This window comes from Salminus brasiliensis, chromosome 1, assembly GCF_030463535.1.
Source record: "Salminus brasiliensis chromosome 1, fSalBra1.hap2, whole genome shotgun sequence".
NCBI classification, from domain to species: Eukaryota; Metazoa; Chordata; class Actinopteri; order Characiformes; family Bryconidae; genus Salminus; species Salminus brasiliensis.
In genome coordinates, this window is record NC_132878.1 from 28,926,381 (window position 1) to 28,952,358 (window position 25,978).

Below are 25,978 nucleotides of genomic sequence, written 5' to 3' on the forward strand. Positions count from 1 at the left end.
CACACACACACACTAGCTGAACAAAATTGTGCAGCATGTAAAAAAACCTGATCCGCCACTTTTCATTTCAACACACACACACACACAACAATCTATTTACCTGAAGGAAGTTAGTTTTGGAATTCCAGGTGTTCTGTGTTAAATTCTCAGCAGTCTGCAAAAGTACCAAAATGTCGCTGGAGCTGGACTCTCGTGGTTGAGAATACAGTACCTGTAGTTTAGGAATAGAACTGAGCCAGATTCCACTGCAGGTGTTTATTTGTGCGGCATTTACAGCATAATGCTCTGTTTATAAACTGTTCAGTAATGAAAAGGCGCAGATCTGATGTTTGTCCTGTGAGAGTGAAAATGCAACCCCATGGTGCACAGCTGGATATTGGGTACCTTTGAGGGTACATGTATGTATGCATCTATACAGTAACTTTATATACACATGCTCTTCCATGACGTTCTATTCAATAAAATATTGCAAATTGCAAATATCTTGTTAAATGCTTCAGCAGCCTAAACTCAAAACCCAAGCCCAAGTGAAGTGCTGAGTATTCTGGTCTCTATACTGACTTTTGTGTTTAGTAGTATTTAAGCTTAGAGGTCTCTTCAGATCCTAGTCTATACAAACAAGCTAAGGGTATTTTCTGAGTAAACAGTGAAGGACTTTTGTAAGTCGCTCTGGATAAGAGGGTCTGCTAAATGCATTAATTTAAATGTAAACCCTTAACCAAAAACCTAATCCTAAATGAAAACCCAACCCAAAACCTGACCCTAGACCCAAAACCTGACCCTAAATCAAAAACCTGACCCCAGACCCAAAACCTGATCCTAGACCCAAAAGCCTTATCCTAAACCCAAAAGTCTTATCCTAAACCCAAAATCTAGTTTGTGTGTTAAGTAATGAGAACTCACCTGTTCAGAGTCCGAAACAGCACTGTTCTTGCCAAAACACACACACACACACACACAAACACCTCTTTATTTGAGAAATGAGGAAGCTGTGCAGCTGCTCTGAATGACTGTGCATGTTTTGTATTAATACCAGTGAGTGTGCATAATACAGTGTGTTTAGTACAGCGTGCTGGGAGTGGTATAGTGCAATGTGTAAAGTGCAGTGTTTATGCAGTGTATATAAAACAGTGTGTAAAGTGCAGTGTATGTGCAGAGTGTGTAAAGTGCAGTGTATATTCAGAGTGTATAGAAAAGTGTGCAAAGTGCAGTATTTGTGCAGAGTGTATAAAACAGTGTGTAAAGTGCAGTGTATGTGCAGAGTGTATAAAACAGTGTGTAAAGTGCAGTGTGTATTCAGAGTGTATAGAAAAGTGTGCAAAGTGCAGTATTTGTGCAGAGTGTATAAAACAGTGTGTAAAGTGCAGTGTATGTGCAGAGTGTATAGAAAAGTGTGCAAAGTGCAGTGTTTGTGCAGAGTGTATAAAACAGTGTGTAAAGTGCAGTGTATGTGCAGAGTGTATAGAAAAGTGTGCAAAGTGCAGTGTTTGTGCAGAGTGTATAAAACAGTGTGTAAAGTGCAGTGTATGTTTAGAGGGTATAAAACAGTGTGTAAAGTGCAGTGTATGTTCAGAGTGTATAGAAAAGTGTGCAAAGTGCAGTGTTTGTGCAGAGTGTATAGAACACTATGTAAAGTGCAGTGTTTGACTGTGAGTCCTGACCACAGCCCAATAGAAAAACCTTTGGGATGAATTAGAGCTGAGACTGCGAGCCAGGCCTTCTCGTGCAACATCAGTGTCTGACCTCACAAATGCACTTCTGAAAGAATGGTTGAAAATTCCCTGTTGAAGCTATAATAGCATAGCAGTAATAGCAATGTAAAAGGGTGGCCCGACATCATATTAAACCCTATGGATTAAGAATGGGATATCACTCAACTTTATATGCATACAAAGGCAGGCGAGAACACTTTTGGCAATATAGTGTATATGCAGTGGTTATAAAACTGAGTGCAGTGTGTACAGTACAGTGTGTGGTGAGTGTGCATAGTATGGTGTGTATAGCACTGTGTGCAGTGTACTCAAACACACATCGTCAAACAGCAGGACTGTATGTCTTTGGCCAGACCGAAGCATTCTTAAAAAGCACCCATAAATGGTTTATGGCAAAGCACTGGAGAGCTCTAAAGGGGTCAGCAATGAGTCCAGATCTAAACTCTATGGGACACCTGTAGAGAGATCTGAAAACAGCAGTTGGAGAAGAAGAGGTGTGAGAATCTCACTCATGGTTAAAGGAAGAGCCTGATTTCAGTTCGTTTCCAGGGGAAGTGCTACCAAAGCTTAAGTTGAGGGTGCCCATCGTTTTGTCCAGTCCAGATCTGGAGTTCTGTGTGGGATGAGGTCAGAGAAGATGTTGGGTTGTTCCAGTGCTTGAAACTAAAGAAATAAACATGAGAACACCAGAGCATTTGTAACTGCAACAATGTTCTGGGAGAGGTGCTACATTTGCTGAAAGGGGTGCCAATAATTTTGACCATGACTGTAAGTAAACTAATGAAGTAAAATGAATGAACTGTAAACTCTACTAATGCAGGCCTACTGGTTTTACTCTTTCTACAGTTTTTGTTTTTATAGGGCACCGATTTCACTGATGATTGACCCAATGAAGATGTTTTGGTAGTGAAGATCATACTGGGCAAGACAGAAGCAGAGATTCTACTAAATAATACAACAGTAAACAACATGTAGGTGACATTTAGCTTTACAGTGGATTATTAACACTGTTGTGGGTTTATATACACTATGTGTCAAAATCTTTGTGGATATCCTTTCTAAATGAATGTATTTAGCTACTTTAAGCTGCACCCAATGCTAACACAGATGTGCAAATGCACACACACAGCTTGCAGAAGTCTTGCCAATACCAGATAATCATGGAACTATTGGCACCAAGACGAATGAATACCAGGCGTTGGCTCACCAGTATGTGATGCTGAAAGTAAAATGTTAAGAAACCCCAAACTTATCTATTTAGACCCAGAACTGACCAAACACAGGCATCTGCGTGTTTATAACCATTTCATGTAATGACTTTAAGAGCTTTTACCAAGACTGTGAATAATTCTGACTCTCAGTTTCCCCCACCAAACCACTCTCTGGTCACAGCTCAGCTCAGTTTGGGAAACAGGACCCTAGTGTTTTTGGTTAGATGTTCACTTCAGAATTAGGTGATCGGGGCATCTGCAATCAAGAGCAACTTTTGTACAATCAACTTAAGGAGCTCCTTAGTAAAGACAAAATTGTTATTACAGCCCATGCCAGGGCAGCCCTGGTCAAAGTCCATATACAGTTGATGGATGTGCCTGAAAGACTATTTGCATGTTTGGACACTATTGAGTTCTTCATTCATTTTTCTCTTAGTGTCTGAATCATAACGTGAGTCCCCCACAGTCCGCTGATGATTTTTAATAAACAGTGTTGCTCACTACAGCGGCCGCTGAGACAATGAAAACAACATTCACCAGCCTCTCCTCGCTGTAGAAAGAGCAGCTATACAGCTTAAAACCAAGACCCTAAAGCATTTGCTGCTACTCCTCAAACAGCACAGGCGCTCAGGATTTACGCAGTCATGGGCAGAGTTTAAACATGTAGTCCAGTCCAGTTTTTACTGTTTTCTCAACCTGTAGCTAGTTCTCCAAACTTTGCACTGAATCTTCTGATAAGAAACTCCCGCTCGCTCAAACACGAACACTGGCTTATTTATGCGAACTCTGAAGCAGGCTGAGAAATTATCCAGAGGAATTCAGATTCACAAGTTTTTACTGCTATGTAGTATCCATGTGTTACAACAATAATGAGGGAATTAGGATCCAGCAGTCAGTCCACGTGGGCATTAATAAGTTCACATCCTCTACAGAGACACACTTTTTTTTTTTTAACCCACAATTAGTATTTATTTATTGAATGTAAAAGGTTGGAGAAAATAGTAAACATGCTTAAACATATTGGTACGTTTTATGTTTTATTTTTATCCCAATGTTTAAATTTAATAAATAGGAATTGTGCCTAAAATGCACATGTACTTTGAACAGGGGTGCTCCAAACTCTTGCAGAACCACAGCAACTCACAGAACCGAATCATCTTCTATGATAGAATTTGCCCCACTATTATTCAAATTAAATCTAGTTTTTGCTTAGATTGGAGTCATTCGCTCCTCTGAGGCCAATGGTTTCTGGAAACAGAACCGTTATCAAGTTGAAAGACACACTCAACACAGACACCTCCACTTCACTTCCTACCATTCCTGCTCTCTCCCTCTACGTTTCAAACACCAGCTCCCTAAACTCTGATTATCCGCCTGCACTGCTTTACATCAAAAGGAAAACAAACAAACAAACAAACAAACAAAATCAATTCATTCTTCTTCTTTTTTTTTTTTTTTTAACTCAACAGCTGTGCAGGAGTGTTACATCACTCAGACATCAGCTTATATTAACTTTTAACAATTAGTTCCTGATTTGCAACACTAAACGCCACATGATAATATTCAAATGTAGAAGAAAAAAAAAAAAGACGTAAATATGCATTCAAATTTTTAAATGTTTATCTGAAGATTAAACAACCCCCCCCATATCCCAGTGCCCATGCACGTGTTTCATCTCTGCTGGCTAAGCTGCCTGTAGAGCTGAATGATAAGCAGCTGAATTTCTCCATCTCCGTTGTTGATGTCTATTGCTTTAAGGAACAGATCCAGAGCTTCCTGCTTTTTCCCCTCTGCAAGACTGCATTTCCCAGAATGTACTAATGCCTCAAACGTGACCTCTGGTGGGCTTTTATTGGTGGTCGTTGTAGTGATGGGAGGTTGGGTGGCAGTTTCTTGGGAAACTGCTGTTTTGGGAGCATACTGTTCCAAAGCTTCACCAGAAGCTAACTCTACATTACTACTGGACTCTTCCAGAGCACTCTCTTCTTCCTCCTCACAGCTCTGATACTGGCTCACTCCCTCGCTCTCACCCGTGTACTCAGAGTTCAGCGTTTCTCCACTAGGCTCCTCCTCTTCCACAGATTCGTCAGCAGATGTTCTGTTGGTCTCTGAAGCCTGGCTCAGCTCTGCCCCATCAGTGACCTCGTCATCCTTCTCCTCCTCCAAGTCCTCCAGGAACGACTCCACAAACGAGCGACGGGAGGCTACAGAGGTGTTCAAGCTGCGCCTTCGTTGGGCGCCACTGTTCAGTGCAGATTTGGGCGTGGAAGAACCAAGACTTTTAAAGCTGCGAGCCACAGGACTGCTTCCCAACAATGGCTTCTCAGCCTCCTCTTCCTCCTCCTCACTGTCGCAGAGAACCTGGGCTTTTTTCTTCTTCCTGATCATGTGTAAAGACTCATTTCCAGGGCTGGACATGGCAGACTGCTGAAACATAGGAAAGTCAGAAGCACTGGCCTCTCCGCTAAGTTCCATCTGCAGCTGGAAGTTCCCCTCTCCACCAGCTGGATTCATCTCTTCATCTGCCTCAGCCGCCGCCTCCTCCTCCTCCTTCTCTTTCTCCTCAGAGGAGAACATGTCAGCACTGTCCTCCAGCTGCAAGTTAAACTTTCCCTGAAATGAGTCCATTGGAACAGAGCCTTTAGACGCATTCAGCTCTACCTCCAGCAGTGCTTCAGATGAATCTAATTGGTCAGGAGAGCTGGTATGTGGGGAGAAATGATGGATATTTCCAGGATCCTCATTGACCACAGGACTGTATTTATTCTCTGCCTGCAGAGACAGCTCCTGTGGGCCGGGAGAAAAGCTCTGATTAGTGTGGTGGTCCTCAGCAAGCGGGTCCTCAGCAAGCGGGTCCTCAGCAGGAGCAGTCACTAAGCTTTCAGTAGCTGCAGCAGCATCACTAACCGGGTCAGATAAATCAATCACTTCCTCAGACACCAAACACTCACTCTTAACTTCTACTTCGCCATCTTCACTGATGATCTCCACCTCGTCAGCGTACGAACGTTCACCTAGCTCCTCTGAGCCAGACTGAGTTAGGTCCACCACAGCAGGGGGACTCATTGTGTGTGCGCGTTTCCCTCTCTCTCTGCTGGCAGGCTCATCTACACCACGCTGCTTTGCTAGCCTTAGCCAAGCCGGTTCCGTGTTGTTCGCCACGCTCTCCATCAGCTGGCCATGCAGTTCGGACTCAGCCTGGACGAGCTCCTGTGCTTTCTGCACTCGGGTCTGGATGTAGTAGTCAGATTCCGCATCCTGAGGATGGTCGTCGTCCACCGTGTCCTCTTTAGAGAACATCAAGTCGTGGTCAGAGATCCCGAACATTTCCATGCGGTGGAGCTCGGCAATGTGTGAGTCCAGTTTGGGGTCAGAACGGCGGTGCTGAGAGTGAAGCGCCTGCAGCTGCTGCTGAGTGGAAGACGAGCGAGTGTCCTCCAACGTGAACAGTTCCTTTAGCTCCTGCTTACTGAAATATCGGAATGGATTCTTCTTATCACCTGTCGTCTGCCGGATCAGAGAGTCTTTAAACACCTGAAATCACCAAGAAAAAAAAGAAGGCATAAACGTGGTTAAATAAACCATATCCTCCATTTCTCCTGTATTAATTGATTAATTTTACCCTGAGCTAGTTTTAGTGCCTGTTCTTCAAACCACTTTCGAAATCTGAAGCACCTCTCTTTGGTGCACATTATCTTATTATTCATCACCTCCTTGCTCTCGCTTTGCCATGCTTGTCCGTCTTTGTCTGTCAGTATTAAGATAATTACAAAACTTTACTGAATTTTTAATGGTGCACTGAATGAACCCACTTCTAGTGGATACAAGAATATGTTCAAGGTAACTGTGTGTTGCTTAGTGTTAATATATGGACACTACTGATTGTTCACTGTAAGTGTTTCCACACATTTGAATACAGAGAGAAAAATTCAACTTCTGAGTTGCATGTAATAGCATTCACACATACACTACGTACCTGTCTGCGGTATATTTTCTCCTCCATAGTGCCACAGGTGATGAGTCGGTAGATAACAACATTTTCAGTCTGTCCAATTCGGTACGCTCTGTCCACTGCCTGAGCATCTGTTGCTGGGTTCCAGCTGGGGTCAAAGATCACCACCCTGTTAGCGGCGGTCAGCGTGATCCCAACTCCGCCCACCTGAGTGGTCAGAAGGAAGACGGAGTATCGCCTGTCTGTCTGGAAAAGAGTGATGCGTCGCTCTCTCTCCACCAGCTGGGTCACTGTGCCATCCACTCGCAGCAGCCGGAAATTTCTGTTCCGAAGGACGCGCTCGATTATGTCCAGCATCTTTCTGGATTGAGAGAACACAAGTGTCCGGTGTTGGTCCTCTTTGAGCTGCTCCAACAGAGACACCAGAAAGCGCAATTTTCCAGACTCTTCCAGCAGGGTCTCATCCAAGACATGGTCAATGCTGCCTGCTGCCGATTCGTTCTCGTTGTCCTCGTTGGAGAGTTCTGCAGCATCCCCCTTCTCCAGGCCCAGCTGAGTGACTGCTCGAGCAGAGAGCAGGCGAGGGTGGTCGCAGAGTTTTTTTAGCACAGTCAGTTCGGCCAGTGGAGATCGAGTGGTCATCAGGAGCGCCTTAATGTGGTCCAATGAAATGAACTGTCTGTAAATGTCCTCCTGCACCTCACTCAGGTATGTCCACACAATTAGATCATTCTTACGAGTCAGCGAGGGCATTTCTGCAGTGTCACCTGCATTGGGACAGGCGTTCTCCTTATCCTCCTTTCCTTCCTTCTCTTTTTCCTCCTGTCTGGTTCCCTTGGCGTTCTGCTTTCTGTTCTGCACCTCGGCCTTCGTCCTGCGGAGAAAATACGGTCTGATAAGATCCATTAGGTTTTGGGAGATTTTTAGGCCGAGGGCTTTTTCCCCTGGCGTGGCATCTTTCTCCCTGGCACGAGTGATGGGGTTTTCATACTCCGTCTTAAATGTTTTAGCAGTGCCCAGCAATGCCCCCTGGCACGCAAAATCGAACAGTGCCCACATTTCCCGCAGGTTGTTCTGAACGGGCGTGCCGGTCAACAGCAAGCGGTTCTGGGCCGGAATTGCATGGGCACTCTTGGCCGTTTTGGTGGATGATGTTTTGATTTTGTGCGCCTCGTCCAGAATGACGTAATCCCAGCGAAATTCCTGCTGCTGGAATGTTGCCAGCTGCTCCCAGTTGTTGATGAGCATTTGGTAAGTGGTAATGATGACACCTCCTTTCCGCTGGATGCGCTCCAGGTTCCGATTCCTCTCCACTCTGCTGGTGCCGTGGAATTCCTTCACTCGCATGCCCGGCGTCCACTTGGCAAACTCACGTACCCAGTTTTTAATGAGGGACGTTGGCATGACCAGCAGCGTGTGATTGGCCAGCTCAGCGTCGTACATTCCAGACAAGAAGGAAATGACCTGGATGGTTTTTCCGAGGCCCATATCGTCCGCCAGAATGCCCCCACGCCGGCCGTCCCGGTGCAGGCTGTAAAGGAAGGCCACACCCTCTTTCTGATGGTCATAGAGTTTGTTATACAGCTCCTTATACAGCATTAAGCCGCTGCCGTTTACATTTATAAACTCCTCTTCTTCCTCTTCCTCCTGTGACTCTGCATCTTTGATGGCTTCCTGCAGGCGCTGGATTCGGCTCTCTAGCTTTGCACTGGGCCGCAGCTCGTATGCCAGGCGGAAAAGTTCCAGAGAGCGTCCCAGATCCCCTCGCTGAGCCGCTTCCTTGCCCTCCTCCCTGTACCTGAATAAACAAAACACACACAAAACACAAACTCTTATTTTAACATCAATTAATCTTGACAAACACTGCTGATGGATTTAAAAAACAAAAAAAAAAAAAAGAAAACTCTGATCACAGAAAGTAAAACATTCTAAAGGTGCTATCGCTACTAAAGGTACACTATCGCTGGGCTCACCTGCGGCCAAACGCGGTTAGGTAATCTAGACGTCTAAGCTGGAACTCACCACTTCAGAGTAATGTACCACAGGCCAGTTGCTGATGGCCAAGTTGCATGGCACGGCATTCAGACTTACAACCCCTGGGCTATAGCGGTAGAGCCTTAGACTCCAGAGCCACTCTAAGCCCCTGGTTCTACTTTTGTAATAACACTATTACTCATTAATAAGTGTGTCTTTTCTCTTATTCGTTAACCTGGTTAAACACCACAACCATTGTATTTGCTAATCTCTGTACTGTGCTTGGGGAACAGTTAGCGATCACACTAGATGTGTACTGTGCCCGAGTCCAACTGAACTGTGCCTGAGGACACGTCTTCAAGTGGGTGCGAGCACAGTACACTTGTCAAACTGTACTTTGGGGAGGAAATAGCCACGACGAAGAAACACGCAAATAGGGAATTAAATTTCACATTTCAGAACAGTGAAAAATCTTTGATATTTTCAAAGAAAAAAGTACTTATGCAGCAATTTAACACTCAAGTATACATATATGTAAAAAAAATGACAATTTTCTTTAAACAAGCTGCTGAAACTCAACTTTTGGTTTCAGAATCAAAAACACACCACATGGAAACAAAACATGGGTGTAAAAACATTAGATTCAGTGAGTCTCTGACCTTTACACACATTCTGACAGGTTGACATCCTGACAGAGAGTTTTTCTTTAGATGTGTGCGTGTGAGGTGTAGGGTTGCAAAGGGATAGAAAATTCCCAGAAAATATCAAAGAAATTTCCAGTAAATAACTGGTATCTTTATATGGGAACTTAAGCTCAGGAAGTATAAAAATATTCCAAAATGTAAACTTTACAAGGCAATTTTGGGAATTTATTGGAAATAATGGATAATTTAAAATAACTCATCATCATACACTATTATCAATGCGCTGTTTTTTTGGTTTTGGTAACAGCTGACACGAATGCATAATACAAATAAGAACAATGACCTTGCAAGCAGAACTTTATAAATGCTTAATTATTTCACTGAACAACCAAAACTTTGTTATAAAAAAAAAACAATCATTCTAGCAATCGTCTTTAAAATGTTAAATAAATAATTAATAAGTACTCATTCTTGGTTACAGAAACAAGTTGAGGCAAAAAAATAACCTAACTAGTCTCGAATGTAATTGCTCATTAGGCTTTTCTGATTTACCAGATTTTCAGAAACTGAGATTCCACCTTGATTTAATAGTTGCTTAAGTTGCTTCAGTACTATTACTAGTGGTGAGTGTCAGCTTTCTAGAAATCATCAGGACATATGCTGTACATGTGATAGAGGAATTAACAGTGAATGCAGGGGGTGTGGGCTCAATAGCCCTATAGTGTGTAATGTGCTATGTACCTGGGATTTGAGGAGCAGCTTTGCTATTCAATTGTTTTTGGATCATATATTATTTTTATTTTTATTATTTTTTTTTTGTGTGTGTCTGAGTTTGTCACCTCTGGCTAAGAAAATTCCCATTTTAGTCCCATGAATTCCCGTTATTTCCCATGGTAAATTCCCCCAAAATTCCTGTAACTTTGCAACCCTAGTGAGGTGGGTCCATACCTGCGGCATTTCTCATCATCATCATCAACAACAGTGAGGGACCTGGAAACAAAATACACATGATGAATCATCACATAGTGATCTGAAAAGGTCATTATTATTAATCCAGCACATTACTACAGTTATTACCATAACTACTGGAAAGTATGATACTAAGGTTGCTACAGAGAGAGCTTTATATTCAAATATGCATTTTGTCATTGTTTTCAAAATTCATATATTCAAAATCTGATTATTATTTTGACCTCCATACTTTGTTGGTGTTCACTTGTCATAACCAATCAATGAAGAGGATTTAAGATGAGCCTCATCTTTTAAACTAAACAAAATCGCCAACAGCAATAATTTACACATATTTAGTAAAAAAAAAATAAACTGTAATACTGAACCTTTTCCTTTAATAAAATGTGCCACTCTTCCCAATGTTTTATTAACTATATCTAAAATTTATTTTACCCCAGGAGGTCCAGTAGGATTATTTGTGATAATAAATAATTTATTATAATATAATTATTATTAGATAATAAACTGAAGCCAAGTCACCTGCCCATTGTTTACCTCCCAGAGAAAACCCCTGCCTGACAGGATCAGTTACACTGTATGTATTTTAATACGGGTAAATTATGCACTGCTACAAACACAGGCGTCCTGGCCCACGGACAGCAGGTGTGTCACATGTAAGAGCCTGGAGAGGCGTCTAGTGGAACCGACTCTGATTCTCGACTCCTGCCACCGGAGTCAACTCCTCGACTCGGCTCAGTTTGAACCAAGATGGTGTCAGACTAAATGTGCTTACCCATCCCGGGTCAATGACTCAGTCTGACTAACTTACTGTTCAAACATCTGTTTCACATTACGAAGCTTTTGAGGCGAGGGAGGGAGATCGAGCAGCTACAGGACCCGTGTAGTCCAAGTTCCTCAAAATAAACAGTTAGCTAGGACAGTTAACCAGTAAATATTTGATTCTGGAGCTGCTGGATGTTTCTTGTCTGAATTTATAGTTGCAGACAGTTTCCACGATTTAACCAATTTCCCTTACGATGTAGCACTAGTGCTATATCCCCTCATCCTATTTTCTGCTTTGACACTTCAGGGGCTCTGCAGCAATTCTCTCCGGATTCTGCGGAAACTCTACTAGGTCTACTTGACAGACCTAAAAAACTACGGATACTTCAGATTCGTACCGGATTAAAGCCACGAATCTCGTCATAGATTTAAGTTTAGCTATACTAGCGACATATTCCCCCAGATCAACCCACAGCTAGCTAGCTAACCACCCCGGCATGTCTCTCTGTGCTGGTAAACACCGAGCTGCTGGTTAAGCAGGTCTGTGGGAGTGGAGGTGATCCCCTTCACAGCATTTAGAAACTCGATTCACCACAACGCTTCACATTCATCACTCAGTCTGGCGGATTTCACAGGAAAACGGCGAGTTTTTAAGTGTTAATGACTGTAGTAGCTGTTGCTCATTGTCATCTCTGTCCTAGCTGCTGTCGATGGCTGTAAATTCCCCTCAGAAATAGCGGCGTTAGCCGGGAAGCTAGCTAACAGTTCAGACCCGGGTCTCCACTCACCGCTCGAGCCTCTCCGCCACGGCGCGCACCTCCGCCGTCTCCATGATCAGAGAGTCCCGTGTCTCAGAGTCAGAACCAGAACCAGAACCAGAACTAGAACCAGAACTAGAACCAGACAGAACGAGCCTCCGCGCGCTGAGATCAAATATAAACACACCCCTCTAACTTCTCCCGCCGCGCGCTCCGCCAATCAGCGCCGCCGCCGCTGCTTCCGCTTCTTCTTGTCGTCACGCGCAGCTCATTACCGCCACCAGCAGGAACGGTGCCGAAATCATCACCCCCCCCCCCCCTCCGCCGCGCGGTGCGCTCCCTCTCGTGCACGCGCGTGAAGCGTCTTTCAGTCGAATGCCGAGGCAGTCTGTTGTCTGTAGTCGTTATCTATATTTGCTGGTTTCCTGGTTGAGAAATAATATAAAACGCTCTGTACGTTTAAACTGTTTTAAACTGTTCACTGTTTATATAAATGTAACAATTTACATAACATAAACTTATTGAAAGCAGTTAGTAACACCATGTATTATTGTCTAACTTGACTTGAAATACAGTGGTATTTTTTATAAAGACCACCAGTAATGTGAAATAATGCATTCAAATTACCTAAGAGAAGTATTTAGCAGAAATGTATTGTTTTCTGGAGGATTGGACCACTTTTCACAAATGTCAGAGTTTTTAAAGATGCAGGGAGAAGACACAGGCTGCAGAGTCAAGAATGCAGGGAAAGAGAGGAAATATTAAACATACAGATAGTGGGAATAAAGAGAAATCCGCAAAATCAGCAGAATCTGAAATGTAGAGAGATGAGGAAGTGGAATGAGAGGGAAACTAAATGGAAATAGAGTCTGTTGAGGAGAAGCTGCAGAAGGCAGAATCAATTAGAGAGAAAGTCTGAAGAAAAGAGGGGAAAGACAGAAGGACATCTCTCCTTATAAAGTCCGACTTGATCAAGACACCACCCACCATTTCTACAAAAGTACATCCAAAAGCCCCCCCTCTTAATGATTTCTTCCTCTCACTCTGAGGAAGTTTTTTCTTGCCACTGTTGCCATTGGCCCGCTCTCTTGAATGTTTTAAAAAGAGGAGAGAACATTTCTCAAGACATCGACATGGCGAAAACAGTTACAGAGAAAGTGATTGAAATCATTGCTTTGGATGACCAGTCTATTGCTGTGGTAGAAAATACACCATGGTATGCCCTACCCTCTCAACATGCCCCATGCCATAACAGTGCCTGCACCATGTTTGACAGTTGATATGGGATGCTTTAGATCGTGAGCCCTTCCCTTTCCTTCTCCACACTCAGATTCGTTTTAGTTTCATCTGTCCAGCCTGTTTTTGAGTGTTACCAGTAGTTTGCATCTTGCGCCTCAAAGCATGTAATTTCACAGCAGTTGTTAACACACGTTTGAACTATTATGATCATTTCATTTAGCCTAGTAATGAGCATTAGCCTGTTACATTTCTTACTTCATGGCAGCTCTCCACATTTATTTTAGACATGTTAAGTTTGAATCAGACATTGGATTCATTACATTGGCCATGCCTATTAGCTAGCAAACTGTAATGCTTCATTTACATTTACATTTACAGATACAGTAACTTTTAGATATAACTATAGAAAAATCATAATCATGATTGTCTTTGTTCGGGCAGTGGAAGTTAACTAAAGTTAAGTGAGATTGCCAGTGAACATTCTGTGTGAGCCCACAGGAGATTTTTTTCTGAGCAAGATATGAGGTCAATAAGCTGTTGACTATTTGATACTATTTTATGTCAATTTAATGTCAACTCATATAATCCTGCATAATGCTCTGTGGCTCGCTGAGGAAATGAACAGTGCTGGGAGTTCTGAAGCATCTAAGGGCAAGTATTGGTACCTCCACCCCCGATGCTTCAGAATATTTGGCGCAGTGCGTCCGTTGTGTGACAGCCTTAACTTAATATAAGCTAACTAGATATCCACCAAGTTCTGGTACAGAATGCGGAGCTGAAGCACTGTGTACTGTTATATGAATAGGCAGGGAGACTGAATAGGTGGAGATGGGTAACAGAGCTGGCCATGACATTAATGTTGGAAGGTACCAACCAACAGGACACAAATAAAGTGCCCTTGAACAAGGCGCCTTACCCACAACTGCTCCCTGGGCTGGAAACATGAACTCACTGTCAACCTAGTGTGTGTATGTTCTTATCACATGGAAGGGTTATTGTTACAATGAGTAGAGGGTGGAGGCGGAGGCGGACATAAGCGCAGGCGTTTATTAAAACAAGGAAAACAAAACCCAACAAACCAAACACAAAGAGACACAAACTAAGAAAATAAGCCAAATACTAAAAAAACAAAGATAATAAGCAGAAGCAAAAACAGAACAAAACAAGACAGACCAAACTACTACACCGCAAACCAACATGATCATGCACAAAACCAGACAAGGGAAGGTGGAAACAAAGAGGTACTTGTACAGAGAGACAAGAGGAACACATGGGATTAACAAGGGGGGTGTGGCTATAGAGGAGACACAGGTGGGAACACTAATGAAAAGGAGGGGCTTGAACTGACAAGACACAAAACAGAGGCAGACATGACAGAAGAGGGGCAGGCATGACAGTTAAAGGCTGAGGTCAAATACCTAGGTGTACAACATAAGTGGGGAATGATGTTTTTTTCCTTCTTCCTTCCTTATGACAGCAGGACAAATATAAATTCTACATTTGTACAGATCGGTTTCTATATTTGGACTGTATGGGCTGGAGAAGCAAAGAGTATGTTTTGAATATAATGTCTGAACCATACTGCAAACTCCTTTAAGTCTTCTCTGTAGAAAGTTCGGTGCCATGAAAAAGTATTTTTCTTAATTTTAGTACTGCATTTTTGTGTTTTAGGTGTTTGGACAAAATGTTGAATTAAGTGAACCTCAGTATATACTTTAAATTATTTATTTATTTATTATATCATTTATTTTTTCCCTTTTTTATTGAATAAAACCATACAGCAATATATTGTCCTTCCTGATTCCTTAAACAACCAAATGACCAAACTTTGAGTGATAATGTTATTCAGCTGATCGAACAAAGCCAGGTAAGAGAAGGGCAGTGTGTGACTGTAGGTGTAGTATGGTGAAAGCTAGAGGCTATAGTGTGCAGATGCTGTTGGAGTTGCATTATCAAAGTTGTCTGTAATCTGGTGTAATTCTCTTCTAAACTTTCTTCTTCTCACGTTTGTCTTTTCTTGATCTACTTATGATTCCTATTCCAGAGAATACAGCAAGTACAGAGAAGCAGTGGAACATCACTTTATTGATGCGTGATGGAGTGAGGGATGTACAGTGGCATGCAAAGGTTTGGGCACCCCTGGTCAATTTCTGCTACTGTGAATAATTTTACAGAGATCCGGGTCCGAGCCCCAAGTGAGCAAGACAATGGCGACAGTGGCAAGGAAAAACTCCCCAAAAATAAGCGGAAGAAACCTTGAGAGGAACCAAGACTCAAAAGGGGAACCCATCCTCCTTGGGTCGACACCGGATAGCAAAAGCATGAACTAAAGAAGTGATGAATGGACGTTAAGTAACACCCTACCACCTCACAGAAGTGCTCAGATTAACCACTGAAAAATTCTGTGAGATTCTTGGGTCGTCTTTCATGCACTGCACTTTTGGTCATTTCAGGGTCGCGGTGGCAATAGGGCAAGCAAAGAAACCTAGACATCCCTGTACACAGCCAGTTCCACCTAGAGGATCCCCAGATGCACCCAGGATAATCCCTCCAGCTGGTCCTGGGTCTATCATGGTGTTTCCTCCCAGGTGGTCGTGGCGGGTAAACCTCGAAGGTGAGGTTCAGCAGATGCCTGAACTGCATCAGCTGGCTGCTCTCAGCGTGAAAGAGCAGCAGCTCTCCTCCAAGACAAGAGTGAGCACAGCGACCCAACGGTGAAAAGTTTGTTTGTCTGCTTGTTTCCACAATCTCGTTCTTTTGGTCAGTAACCAGGGTTTCTGACCATAGGTGAGGGAGAGGATGTAGATCCACTAGTAAATCGAGAGCTTTGCTTGAGGCTCAGCTCTCTCTTCACTGCTGTGGTCTGGTATAGAGACTGCAGTACTGCAGCCACTGCACCTAACCTGCGGTTGATGCCACAATCCCTCGTCCCATCACTCTTGAACAAGACCCTGAGGTACTTCAACTCCTCCACATGGGGTAGGTTTACACCCCCTACGTGGAGGGAGAATGACATCGTTTTCAGGATGCAACCATGGTCTCAGACAGGGAGGTGCTGATTCTCATACTGACCGCTTCTCTCTCAGCTTCAAACTAGTAAAGTGTGCACTGGAGGTCCCCTCATGTAGGAGCCAGCAGGACAACATCATCTGCAAACAGCAGAGATGAAACCTCCTGCTCCTGGCTACACCTTGCTATCCTGTCCATGAATATCACAAACAGGAGTGGAGACAAGGCATAGCCCTGATGGAGTCCAACAGCAACACTGAACTAGCTTGACCTAGTGCTGAGAATATAGACTCAGCTCTCACACACAGAGTACAAAGACCGAACAGCTCGCATTAGCGGCCGCGGCACCCCATACTCCCGGAGCACCTCCCACAGGATGTCTCAAGAAACATGGTCATCAGCCTTCTCCGAGTCCACAAAACACATGTAGACTGGGGTGGCAAACTCGCATGCCCCCTGAACTATCTGAGGGAGAGTGAAGAGCTGGTCCACCGTTCCACGGCCAGGAGCGAATCAGCATTGCTCCTCCTGAATCTGAGGTGCAACTAACGGACAGATACTCCTTTCTAGTACTCTTAGTAGTAGACTTCTCTGGGAGGCTGAGAAGTGTGATGCCTCTGTGGTTTGCACACACTCTCCGGTCCCCTTTCTTAATTAAAAAAAAAAGAAAGAAACTGGGACCACCACCCAGTCCAGAGTCTAGTCCAGAGACACTGTTCCCGAGGACCATGCGACATTGCAGAGGCGCATCCAACACAACACCTCCCCCTCAATATCTAGAGCCTTCAGCAGTCTCATCCACTTCCTGTGCCTTGTACCTGTGGAGCATTTGAACTACCTCAGTGACTTCGGCCACAGAAATGGATTCTGACTCCCTGGAAGCCTTCAGCCCTACTTCCTGAACAGAAGGCATGTTTCTCAGGTTTAGGAGGACCTAAAAGTGTTCCTTCAAGCACCCGACAATATTCTCAGATGAGTTCAGAGCTTCACTCATGAGCACAGTCTGGAGAGTGTCACTCTTTTCCCCTCTGAGCTGTCGGAGTGTTCTCCAGAACATCTTAAAGGCCGTCCGAAAGTTCTCCTCCATGGCCTCCCAAACTCCTTCCATGCTCTAGATTTCGCTTCTGCTCCTGCCAAAGCTGCAACCTTTTTCCTTGTTGGAACCTGTCTGCGGAGACTGGAGTCCCGAGTGAGCCAAGCTCGGAAAGCCTCCTTCTTCCGCTTGACAGCCTCCCACATCGCTGGTGTCCACCAACGGGTTCCCTGGTTGCCGCCACAACAGGCACCAACAAGCTTTTGGCCACAGCTATGTACAGCTGCTTCCACGACAGAGGTCTTGAACAGGGTCCTTTTAGACTCCATGTCCACAGCCTCTTCCAGAACATACAAGAAGTTCTCCCAGAGATGGAAGCTGACATTACTCTGGACAGAGTCCACTGCCAGGCTTTTCAAAGCAGAAACTCTTTTCCCGTCAGGAGATCCAACTCACCACCAGACGGTGAGTCGGTTAACAGCTCAGCACATCTTTACCCGAGTGTCAGAAACATCCACGGTCCTCCCACATTACCTGATTGGGCTGAGCCCCACCAGAGTAAGTGGACTGCCCAGCCACCTGATGCTCCCCTGTGGACATTACCCCAAAAAGTGTCCATAGTTTTGCATGCCACTGTAGAACCCTGACCTATATAAACAGCAGCTGAGTGCAGATCTGATGTTATTGGATGGTCTCCTCTGCCTCGTCCTAAAACAAGAGAAAGAACATGTCAGGAGCTCCTTCATAAGGACAAACATGGTTCTGGTGTTCTCCTACATCTGCAGCTCTTATTTGATGCTTTGCTTCTTTACTGTCTTACTGACGTTTACTCAGCTCAGCTCATTACTTTAACACTAACATTACTGTGTTGAGTTTGATTGGTTCCTGGAGTTTTCTGTTCTTATTTAAAGTTGAAAAATGTTCCTTATTATAAATGTTAGTGGTTTTAGCACAATATTTAATATCAGGAAGAACTAAACTTCCTTATTTCCTGCTCTTTAGGCTCTTTGATGACTGAATCAGCCGAGCTCCTCTGGCTTTTTATGAGTTGTTCTGTAACTGTAATGGCATGAGTATGGAAAAGCTTCTTACCTTAAAGCTGCTTTCCACTAGTCTCTCCATCAAATAAGCATCTGTCCCGATGGAGTACTGGGTCTGCTCCATGTTGGTCAGCAGTCTCAGGTACATGGTCATGAGTTCTATCTTCCTAAAAACGTAACAAACAACAATCCTTCAGAGAAAAGCAGTGTGAGCTTCAGGCAGTGTGAGTTCATCATCATCCAGTAGATTTGGGCTTTTGCTTCTTTGAGGAATATGCTGATTCTATTGTCATGCTTGAGGCACCAACATATGGGTACTTCTGAAACAGGGTCTCTCACCTCTTGCTGTAGTTCTTAGAACTGAAATGTTGTCTAAGAGCCTCCTGGTGCAACTCCTCCTCCTCTATCTGAGGCTCACTCAGCTCCAATTCTGTTGAAGTGAGAGAGATCCATAAAACACGGCATCGATACAGAACATTAAAGAACAAGTGAACTTCAGTCATTTTAAGAACAAACTGTTTAAAAGGTCAGAAAACCGGGTTCGCTATGGAATCTATGAAAACTGGAAGGTGTGACTAAAGCCCTAAAGTCCTTCCTCTGCGTTTTGGCCTTTAGTCGTTTTAGGGGACTGAAAACAGAGGTTTCTGAAAACACTCTCCAGGGTGGAGGTTTTTGTGTAGCTTATTCTGGTCCAATTCTGCATATCCCCTTACATTTACCACAGGGTGTTTCATCCAAATACATCTTCTCTGACTGAAAAATCACTCTCTCTCACTCTTTTTGAACCTGCCAGCCCTTCTGTCAAGCAAGCCATGCTGTCTTTCACACTTACCTATCTCCCTGATGCACTGCAGTTCATCCTCTTGGGCGTTCTGGATCTGAAATCAGAGGTTAGTTAGAAAACTGAAACATTACACATCTATGAATGGTTCTGCATTTCAGGAGAATCATGAACTCTGCTTACCTGCTGATTGGTCTTGTTGATAGTGAGCCCTAAGTTGTCCACTAACACTGCAAGGATGATACTTGAAGGACAGAAAACAAACAGGTGAATAAATGAACATTTACATGATCGGAGTAGTGATCTAGTAGTGAAGTCTACACCATCTGACTTGTGATAGAAACTTGACTCTCTGCTCATCTGAGAGTCTGCAGTTCAACAGTGTGGTGGGATGATTGAATTTATACTGTTAAGATAACACAAGTGCAACTGCCTCGACTTTCTACTATTAGACAGTTCAAACAGCCAGATGACTGAAAGCCTTTTATAGACATCATTAGTGACTGTAATGTGGATCACAGAATTGGGAAGTGGGAAAACTGGGAGGTTACTCCAGGTCACTTACTTCAGGAGAATTAAATTCTCCACTAAGATATACAGCACGAGGAAGATCATGATGTGAGCAGCTCCTGTTGGGTGTAGAAAACAGAGAGTTCAAATTCCAGCTGGACAGACAATAGGCAGTAATTGCCTTGTAATTGCTTTAATGAGTTTGCTTTTCCTGTGACATGTTGACTACTAGAAAGAGACGAGCCCTTACCGTTGTTACTGCTGGTGCTGTAGACCAGGGACCAGTCATCCAGCGTCAGCACCTGAAACAAGGTGGTGGTGGTGCTGAAAATACTTCCGAAGCGTTCCGGGTCCGTCTGACTATACAGCACCCGGAGAAAAATGGCGAACATGGACAGAATCAAAATCATGATGCATGACGTAGAGCCGATGGAGCGGAGGGACTTCACAGCAGTTGCTAGGATGACCTGGAGCGTGTGAAAGGAGCTAGAAAGAGAGAGAGAGAGATCGAGTTAGCAGAACTGCTGAGAATCACTTGATTTACAGCTCTTAGTTGATTGATCTTTTACACCTAAAGACTTTATATCATAATCTAATAGATCATAACCTAATCATGCTGACATCAGTACAGAATTCATAACAGAGCTAATAAAATAGTGGACATCAGTCAGTGATTCAAAGTGATGACACTCAGAACTGCCTAATTATCATGATGACAACAGAGGAGCAGTTTTCCTCACCGCATGGCTTTCAGCAAACGGAATGCTCGGACTGCTCGTGCTCCTTTCATGATCTTCAGCATCCGGAAGATGCTGGAGGTTTGCTTGCTGCTAAAGAGTCCTGTGGACTGCAGCAACGGCAGTGTGAAGTCTACCACACTCATCACCACAATGATGAGATCTGAAAGAAAAAAGAGGAAGAGGAAGAAGAATGAAGAGTCTGGAGAAGTTCTAACATACTAACATATACAAACTCAGTCCCTGATCTTCTAAAATCATCTGCAAATGGAGTTCAGCTTGCAGGAACTGGCTGCCATTTGAAGACCAAGTTGACTACTCTCATAAGAGACAGATCAGCTCACCCATATTGTTCCAGTGGTTCAAGAAGTAGTTGTGCCCCAATACCACAAGCTTCAGGAAGAACTCCATCAGGTAGATACCCAGGAAACAGGCATCCACCACTGAGAACACCCAACCTGTTCCAGCCACATAAAACAACATGTACAGATAAGCCCTTTTACTCACCCTGTAATCTGACAGACAGCACTTTACCATTAGAGGAAAGTGACGAGTGAACTAACTGGATTCAGTCTGGATGTGTATTATCCTCTGCACTCCATGCGTGTGTGTGTGTGTGTGTTCATGTACGTCACTGGGTTGTGCCCATATCTTTTATCAGCGTCAAGTTCAAGATTTATCCCCAACCAAAAGCCAAAATGAGACAGAGTGAACATGAGCTCTAGACAGTGTGTGACCGCACCTGCTCTCACACTGACGCTGGGAAAGGCCAGGGCGATCAGCATCAGGGTGTCCAGCACCACCACCAGCAGGATGAAGTGGTTAAACAGAGGCGTCTCAGTGAAGTTCAAGAGCAGGTTGTAGATCTGCTCCACGTGTGTCCACCAGTCCTTCCTTAAAGCACCTTCAGCCTTAGACTGCTGACTGCACTGATCCCCTACAGACAGGGAGAGAGAGAGAGAATGATGAGCATGTGGAGTGGAGGTAAAAGCTCTGTCAGAGTTACCTCCTTCTTCTTCTTCTCCTTCATCTTCTTCTCCTTCAAGGCTGTCCTGTTCTGCGGTGCTGTGCTTCTGCTGTCTCAGCACACAGCATCCATAGAGGATGTAGAGGAACAGGATGCTCACAATGGTGGTCAAGGTCATCTACAAACACAGAGAGCGTCTTAAAGGGTTGTGTCTGTGTGAGTGTGAATGATTTGTGATGACTGAGGTGACTTTTCATCTGAATTTAGAGCTCTTCTACTTAAACAGTCTCATGTTCTTAGAATCCATTAGATTGTGTAAAATGTCTGAAGATCCAGCTGAAGAAATCCCTCACCCCCATGTAGAAAAGAGCTCTCAGTGGCATGAGAGGAAGACCATGAACATGTAGCTCAAACTGGGCGGTATGCTCACAGTACGTGGTCCTGTCCACTTCCCTACACACACACACACACACAAACACAGAGGTAATTAAATACATGCACTTGTTCCAGTCCTTCACCTGTGATGTTCAAACAGAGGGGGGCGGAGCTTAATCCAAGCTTAAGTTACTCCAGGTAGCTCTAGTGACCAAACAGCATAAATCTGTCTGCTTGTCTATTTTCAGGATCACCGAGTCATCACCCAATCAGCACTCTGAACACGTTGGTTCTCTGTGGGCCGCAGAGCTGAGTTAAGCATGCGTAGTGAGGAGATCCTACCTAAACTGACCCAAATTCAGATCTCTGATTTCTCTGTGGACTCAAGGGCTCACGTACTTGGGGTGAATCTCCTCCACTGAGTAAAGCTTACTGTCACTGATTCTAATGACTCTCTCTAGGTCCTCGAAAAGCTCCACAGGGAGGAGGAAATGACTCCGGTGAGCTGTTTGTGAATTTCGGTGTGTCAAGCTTCTTCTACATTGAAAGAGAAAAACAACAAGAGGACGTACTTGTTGGAGACCTCAATGATGAAGAAGAAGTCTGGATCCAGCAGACCTTCAGGTGTTAGATCTCCACAGGGGGAGTTCCTTTGACATACCCATCTACACACACACACACACACACATAGTTGATAGGTATAGAAAAACAGAAGAGGGCGCTGTTGCTTTAACTTTTACTCAAAGTCAAATACAGTTCATTTCTAAGTAAATCAGCAGTGGTAGTTCCCACCTGACCCAGTTTAAGGAGTCCCTCATCTCAAGGAAGCCCTCTTTGGTCACGTTAACAGAGTCTGGGATGTTCTGTAACGTCCACACAAGAGTCTCCCCGGATGTTGCACTGACACACACAGACACACAGACACACACACACACACACACACACACACACACACACACACACACACACAGACAGACAGACAGACAGACAGACAGAGGGAAGATAATAATGTTAATATGACACACAGCAGTTAGACCGGCTGGTAATCTGAACTGTCTCATTCAGTCTATCTGATATAGAAACCTGTCACTGAAGCTGCTGTATTTCAGGATCTCCTCTTCACTGTAACGACGGATGTTGTCTCTGGAATAAGGACCCCCACCTACTACCTTAAAGGTGTAGCTTTGAGCAAACAAACACACACAGGACTAAAGTTAGGGACTGAGGTTAAAGTGTGGTGTGTTCTAGATCAGACATTTGATACGAGGATGAAAATGAAAAAAGCAGATCATTTATTTGTAGACTTGAAACTTTTGAGGAGCAAAAATGAGGCTGGATTTCAGTGACTAATCTCCTAATAGATTGTGATGAATTATTCTGATACTATATTGATACACTACAGCACCGATTACACCCAGATGAAGCATAACATCAGTAATATGAGAAATATATGGAATAATGCTTAGAACCCTTACCTGCCCAGGAACCTGTCAAGTTCTCCAGAGACGTTACCCTTAATACCAAAGACTGGATAGAAGACTAGAGAGAGAGAGAGAGAGAGAGAGAGAGAGAGCGAGAGAGAGTGTGTGTTAGGTAAACTTTAACACACACACACACAGACACACACCATACACAGAGCCATGAGCTCCTAGGTAAGAAAGTAAGTGATAAAGAGCTTTGGGTGTTCTAGACTCGTGCTGTCTTCACGTCTCCAGAACAATCATAAATACGGGTTCCTGACCTAAAAATTCCCATCAGTGTTTCTTCCAGTCGTAATTCTAGGAGAGAATTTGAACACAGATTTCAGAGCTTCTGATTGGTTCCTAAACTTTACCCGTTCTACACGCTGCAGGTAAAGGGGGCTTTTGTGCTCGATGGCAGCTCTTTTCATTTTTATAGAAAAAGACCATTTCTGATGATATTTTTAATGAAAAGACACCAAACTGATCAGGGGAGCTAACTGCCTAACCATGCTCTCAAACACAAAGCTCTTAAATGGGAAGATCCTGTCTCTCCTTCTTTGCACAGGGGAACCAGGACCATATGAAAAGCATGTGAAAGCAGCATCAGCTAGGGGGGATTTCACACAGCAGGATTTCTCAGTTAGTCAGATCATAGAAGCCAAAACTGAGGACTGTCCAGTGAGAGGGGGGGGGGGGGGGGGTGAGGGACCCTCCTTTAGGACAATCTTCAACTGTTTGCTGTGCAGCTTATTGAGAAACCCTCCTTCCCTGCAGTCTGCAGTGAGAGTGGAGCCTTACGGTCTTTGTAGAAGAAGCAGGGCACGCCTGGTTCTGGTGTTGGACAGTGGAAGTAATGGCGGTTCAGGCGTTTGCTCTCCTGAAGAGTGCTGTTAACATCAAACACCAGCTGGCTGCCCGGCAGACACTGAGAGACGCTCTGGAAGACACAAGCAGGTCATAATGAATGCTGCCATTATTGATGGATATTCTCATGATGATTATTTTAGGTTTCTGCATCCATTAACATTAAGAACATCAGGAGAATGAAAACGGTTCAACACACACACACACACACACACACACATACAACACATACACTACATACAATCCAGTTGAAGTGGAAACTTCATATTCAGCTCATTCACAGACACACTCATTAGAATAGCTGCTAACTAAACACTGCTGCTGAGGTAAAGCTGGGGTCTACAAACTCAACTCCGTCTAGGTCTGTTCATTTCAATATTCTATTCTAATAGGAAAAATCAGCATCTCCAGCTCAGACCAGCCCAACTCCCAGCTTGAACATCGATCTCCCTGCTCTAACACACCCACTCCAACCTTCCAGCACTAGACCTGGGTTCTCCTGCATTAGTGTGTGTTGGGGGTTGTGTACTGTAGACACAGGCATGGAAAAGCATGGTTTCAAAGAGGAGAATTAGAAGGAGATACCCACAGTGTTACTGTGAACACGCCGGTCCTCAAAGACGTCCATCACGCTGCGTCGACCCACTCTGCTGGAGACGGACCTCTGTGGGTCTTTAAGGCCAGAGGAGACCACCAGGGCCACAGTGAATAACACTGTCAGTATCTTCACCATCATAGCTGTTAAAAAATAGAGTTCATAGAGTCGCAGTTTTAAACCATATATTTTAAACCATTTATTTTCAAATAAAGGTACAGAATGATTCTCATAGACGTTGTTTGCTGCTTCACAGGTTTTTACATCATTATTAAAGAGATTAAAAGCTGTAATATTTTAATCGACACTGTATGTAGAAGTTATTATACTCAATAAAAGAACTCAATTATTCAGAGGACACATGTTTCTATTACCCAGATTCAGAGCATAACCTTAGCTTAGAGTGAAGGTCCTTAATACCTACTTGGCTTTCTGCATTTGGAGAAAGCTAAACCACTGAGATTTCTTTTCCTAACATTTGTAGAAACACGGTCCAGTGAGGGATTTCAGTCAAACAGTCCTAACTGAACCACGACTAAGTGGACTGTGCTCCACAATATGGACTTCATTTCAGAGACTATTATTATTATTATTATTATTATTATTATATAGTCACACAATCTTTAATCCCCACCACACATCCTCTATTATCACTCTTACACATTTAGCTACATGTAGCACTTACCTAATCCCTCTGATTCGACACTCAGCTCATCTGACGAGATTCTGAACTAAACGTCTCAGCTCTGGTTTATAAGAGCGTCTCCACTGATTGTGACGTAGTCACATTTCCATGGTTACCTCATCAGCCAGAATTCCGTTACTATGGAACAACAGTGATGTCATAGTCATAACTAAAGCTCATTAAAACAGGAAAACAGAAACAAACACACCAACAAAACATTTAAAACGTTGATCTAACCTGTCTCTTACAACAAAAACACTTACTTTTGCATTTCTTGTGACTGTCCGGTGTGTCTACATCAAATGCCAGGTCATATTTGACAAATACCAGAATGTGAAAAGTTAAATATGAAGTTAAATGAATTAAAATTATTTCTACTGGTTCATTCATCATGAAATGTTCAAACATCCCACTAAACTGGTCTAAACTGGAGTATGCTGGTCTGGTTTGCTGGTAAAAGGCTGCTGGTTTGTTTAGAGGATGTAAGAAATGGAGTATTTGAGAAGGGTTCACTGTGTCAGTTTTCAAGATTTAGCTGACAGGTTGTTGTGATTAATAATAATAATAATAATAATAATAATAATAATAGCAGTAGTAAAATCTCCGACAGAAGCACTCCTGCACTCTCTTTTTTAGCCCCAGAAAGGTTTAGACAACAGCGCGTCCAGCAGTCAGCTAATCATACAGCAGTTACA

At 43.7% G+C, this 25,978-nt stretch overlaps 2 protein-coding genes across 2 annotated transcripts; both read right to left on the minus strand.

Moving 5' to 3' along the window:
- Positions 1-4,553: 4,553 nt before the first annotated feature.
- On the minus strand, positions 4,554-8,378 carry ercc6l (excision repair cross-complementation group 6-like). Its single transcript, XM_072676640.1, has 2 exons — positions 6,900-8,378; positions 4,554-6,457 (listed from the first exon to the last, which is right to left on the minus strand). Exons 1-2 carry the CDS (start codon positions 8,361-8,363, stop codon positions 4,595-4,597), a joined length of 3,327 nt encoding a protein of 1,108 aa, XP_072532741.1. The 5' UTR covers positions 8,364-8,378; the 3' UTR covers positions 4,554-4,594.
- A 6,912-nt stretch (positions 8,379-15,290) lies between these two features.
- On the minus strand, positions 15,291-25,346 carry LOC140553263 (cation channel sperm-associated protein 1-like). Its single transcript, XM_072676659.1, has 18 exons — positions 25,284-25,346; positions 24,593-24,741; positions 23,938-24,076; positions 23,152-23,215; positions 22,760-22,858; positions 22,469-22,576; positions 22,249-22,341; positions 21,655-21,754; positions 21,077-21,479; positions 20,679-20,792; positions 20,338-20,497; positions 19,848-20,083; positions 19,653-19,716; positions 19,271-19,331; positions 19,139-19,184; positions 18,646-18,736; positions 18,359-18,473; positions 15,291-17,974 (listed from the first exon to the last, which is right to left on the minus strand). Exons 2-18 carry the CDS (start codon positions 24,737-24,739, stop codon positions 17,948-17,950), a joined length of 2,067 nt encoding a protein of 688 aa, XP_072532760.1. The 5' UTR covers positions 24,740-24,741; positions 25,284-25,346; the 3' UTR covers positions 15,291-17,947.
- Between the last annotated feature and the right edge of the window lie 632 nt (positions 25,347-25,978).

Bases quoted from the DNA above. Each gene is read 5' to 3' on its own strand.
- LOC140553263 (XM_072676659.1), bottom strand. From the start codon at position 24,739: ATGATGGTGAAGATACTGACAGTGTTATTCACTGTGGCCCTGGTGGTC. The intron at 20,084-20,337 runs GTGAGGAAAACT...CTCTCTTTCTAG, and splicing joins CGTTTGCTGAAAGCCATGCG to CTCCTTTCACACGCTCCAGG. The intron at 18,737-19,138 runs GTAAGTGTGAAA...TCACTTCAACAG, and splicing joins GCAGTGCATCAGGGAGATAG to AATTGGAGCTGAGTGAGCCT.
- ercc6l (XM_072676640.1), bottom strand. From the start codon at position 8,363: ATGGGCCTCGGAAAAACCATCCAGGTCATTTCCTTCTTGTCTGGAATG. The intron at 6,458-6,899 runs GTACGTAGTGTA...TGGTGATTTCAG, and splicing joins AGAAAATATACCGCAGACAG to GTGTTTAAAGACTCTCTGAT.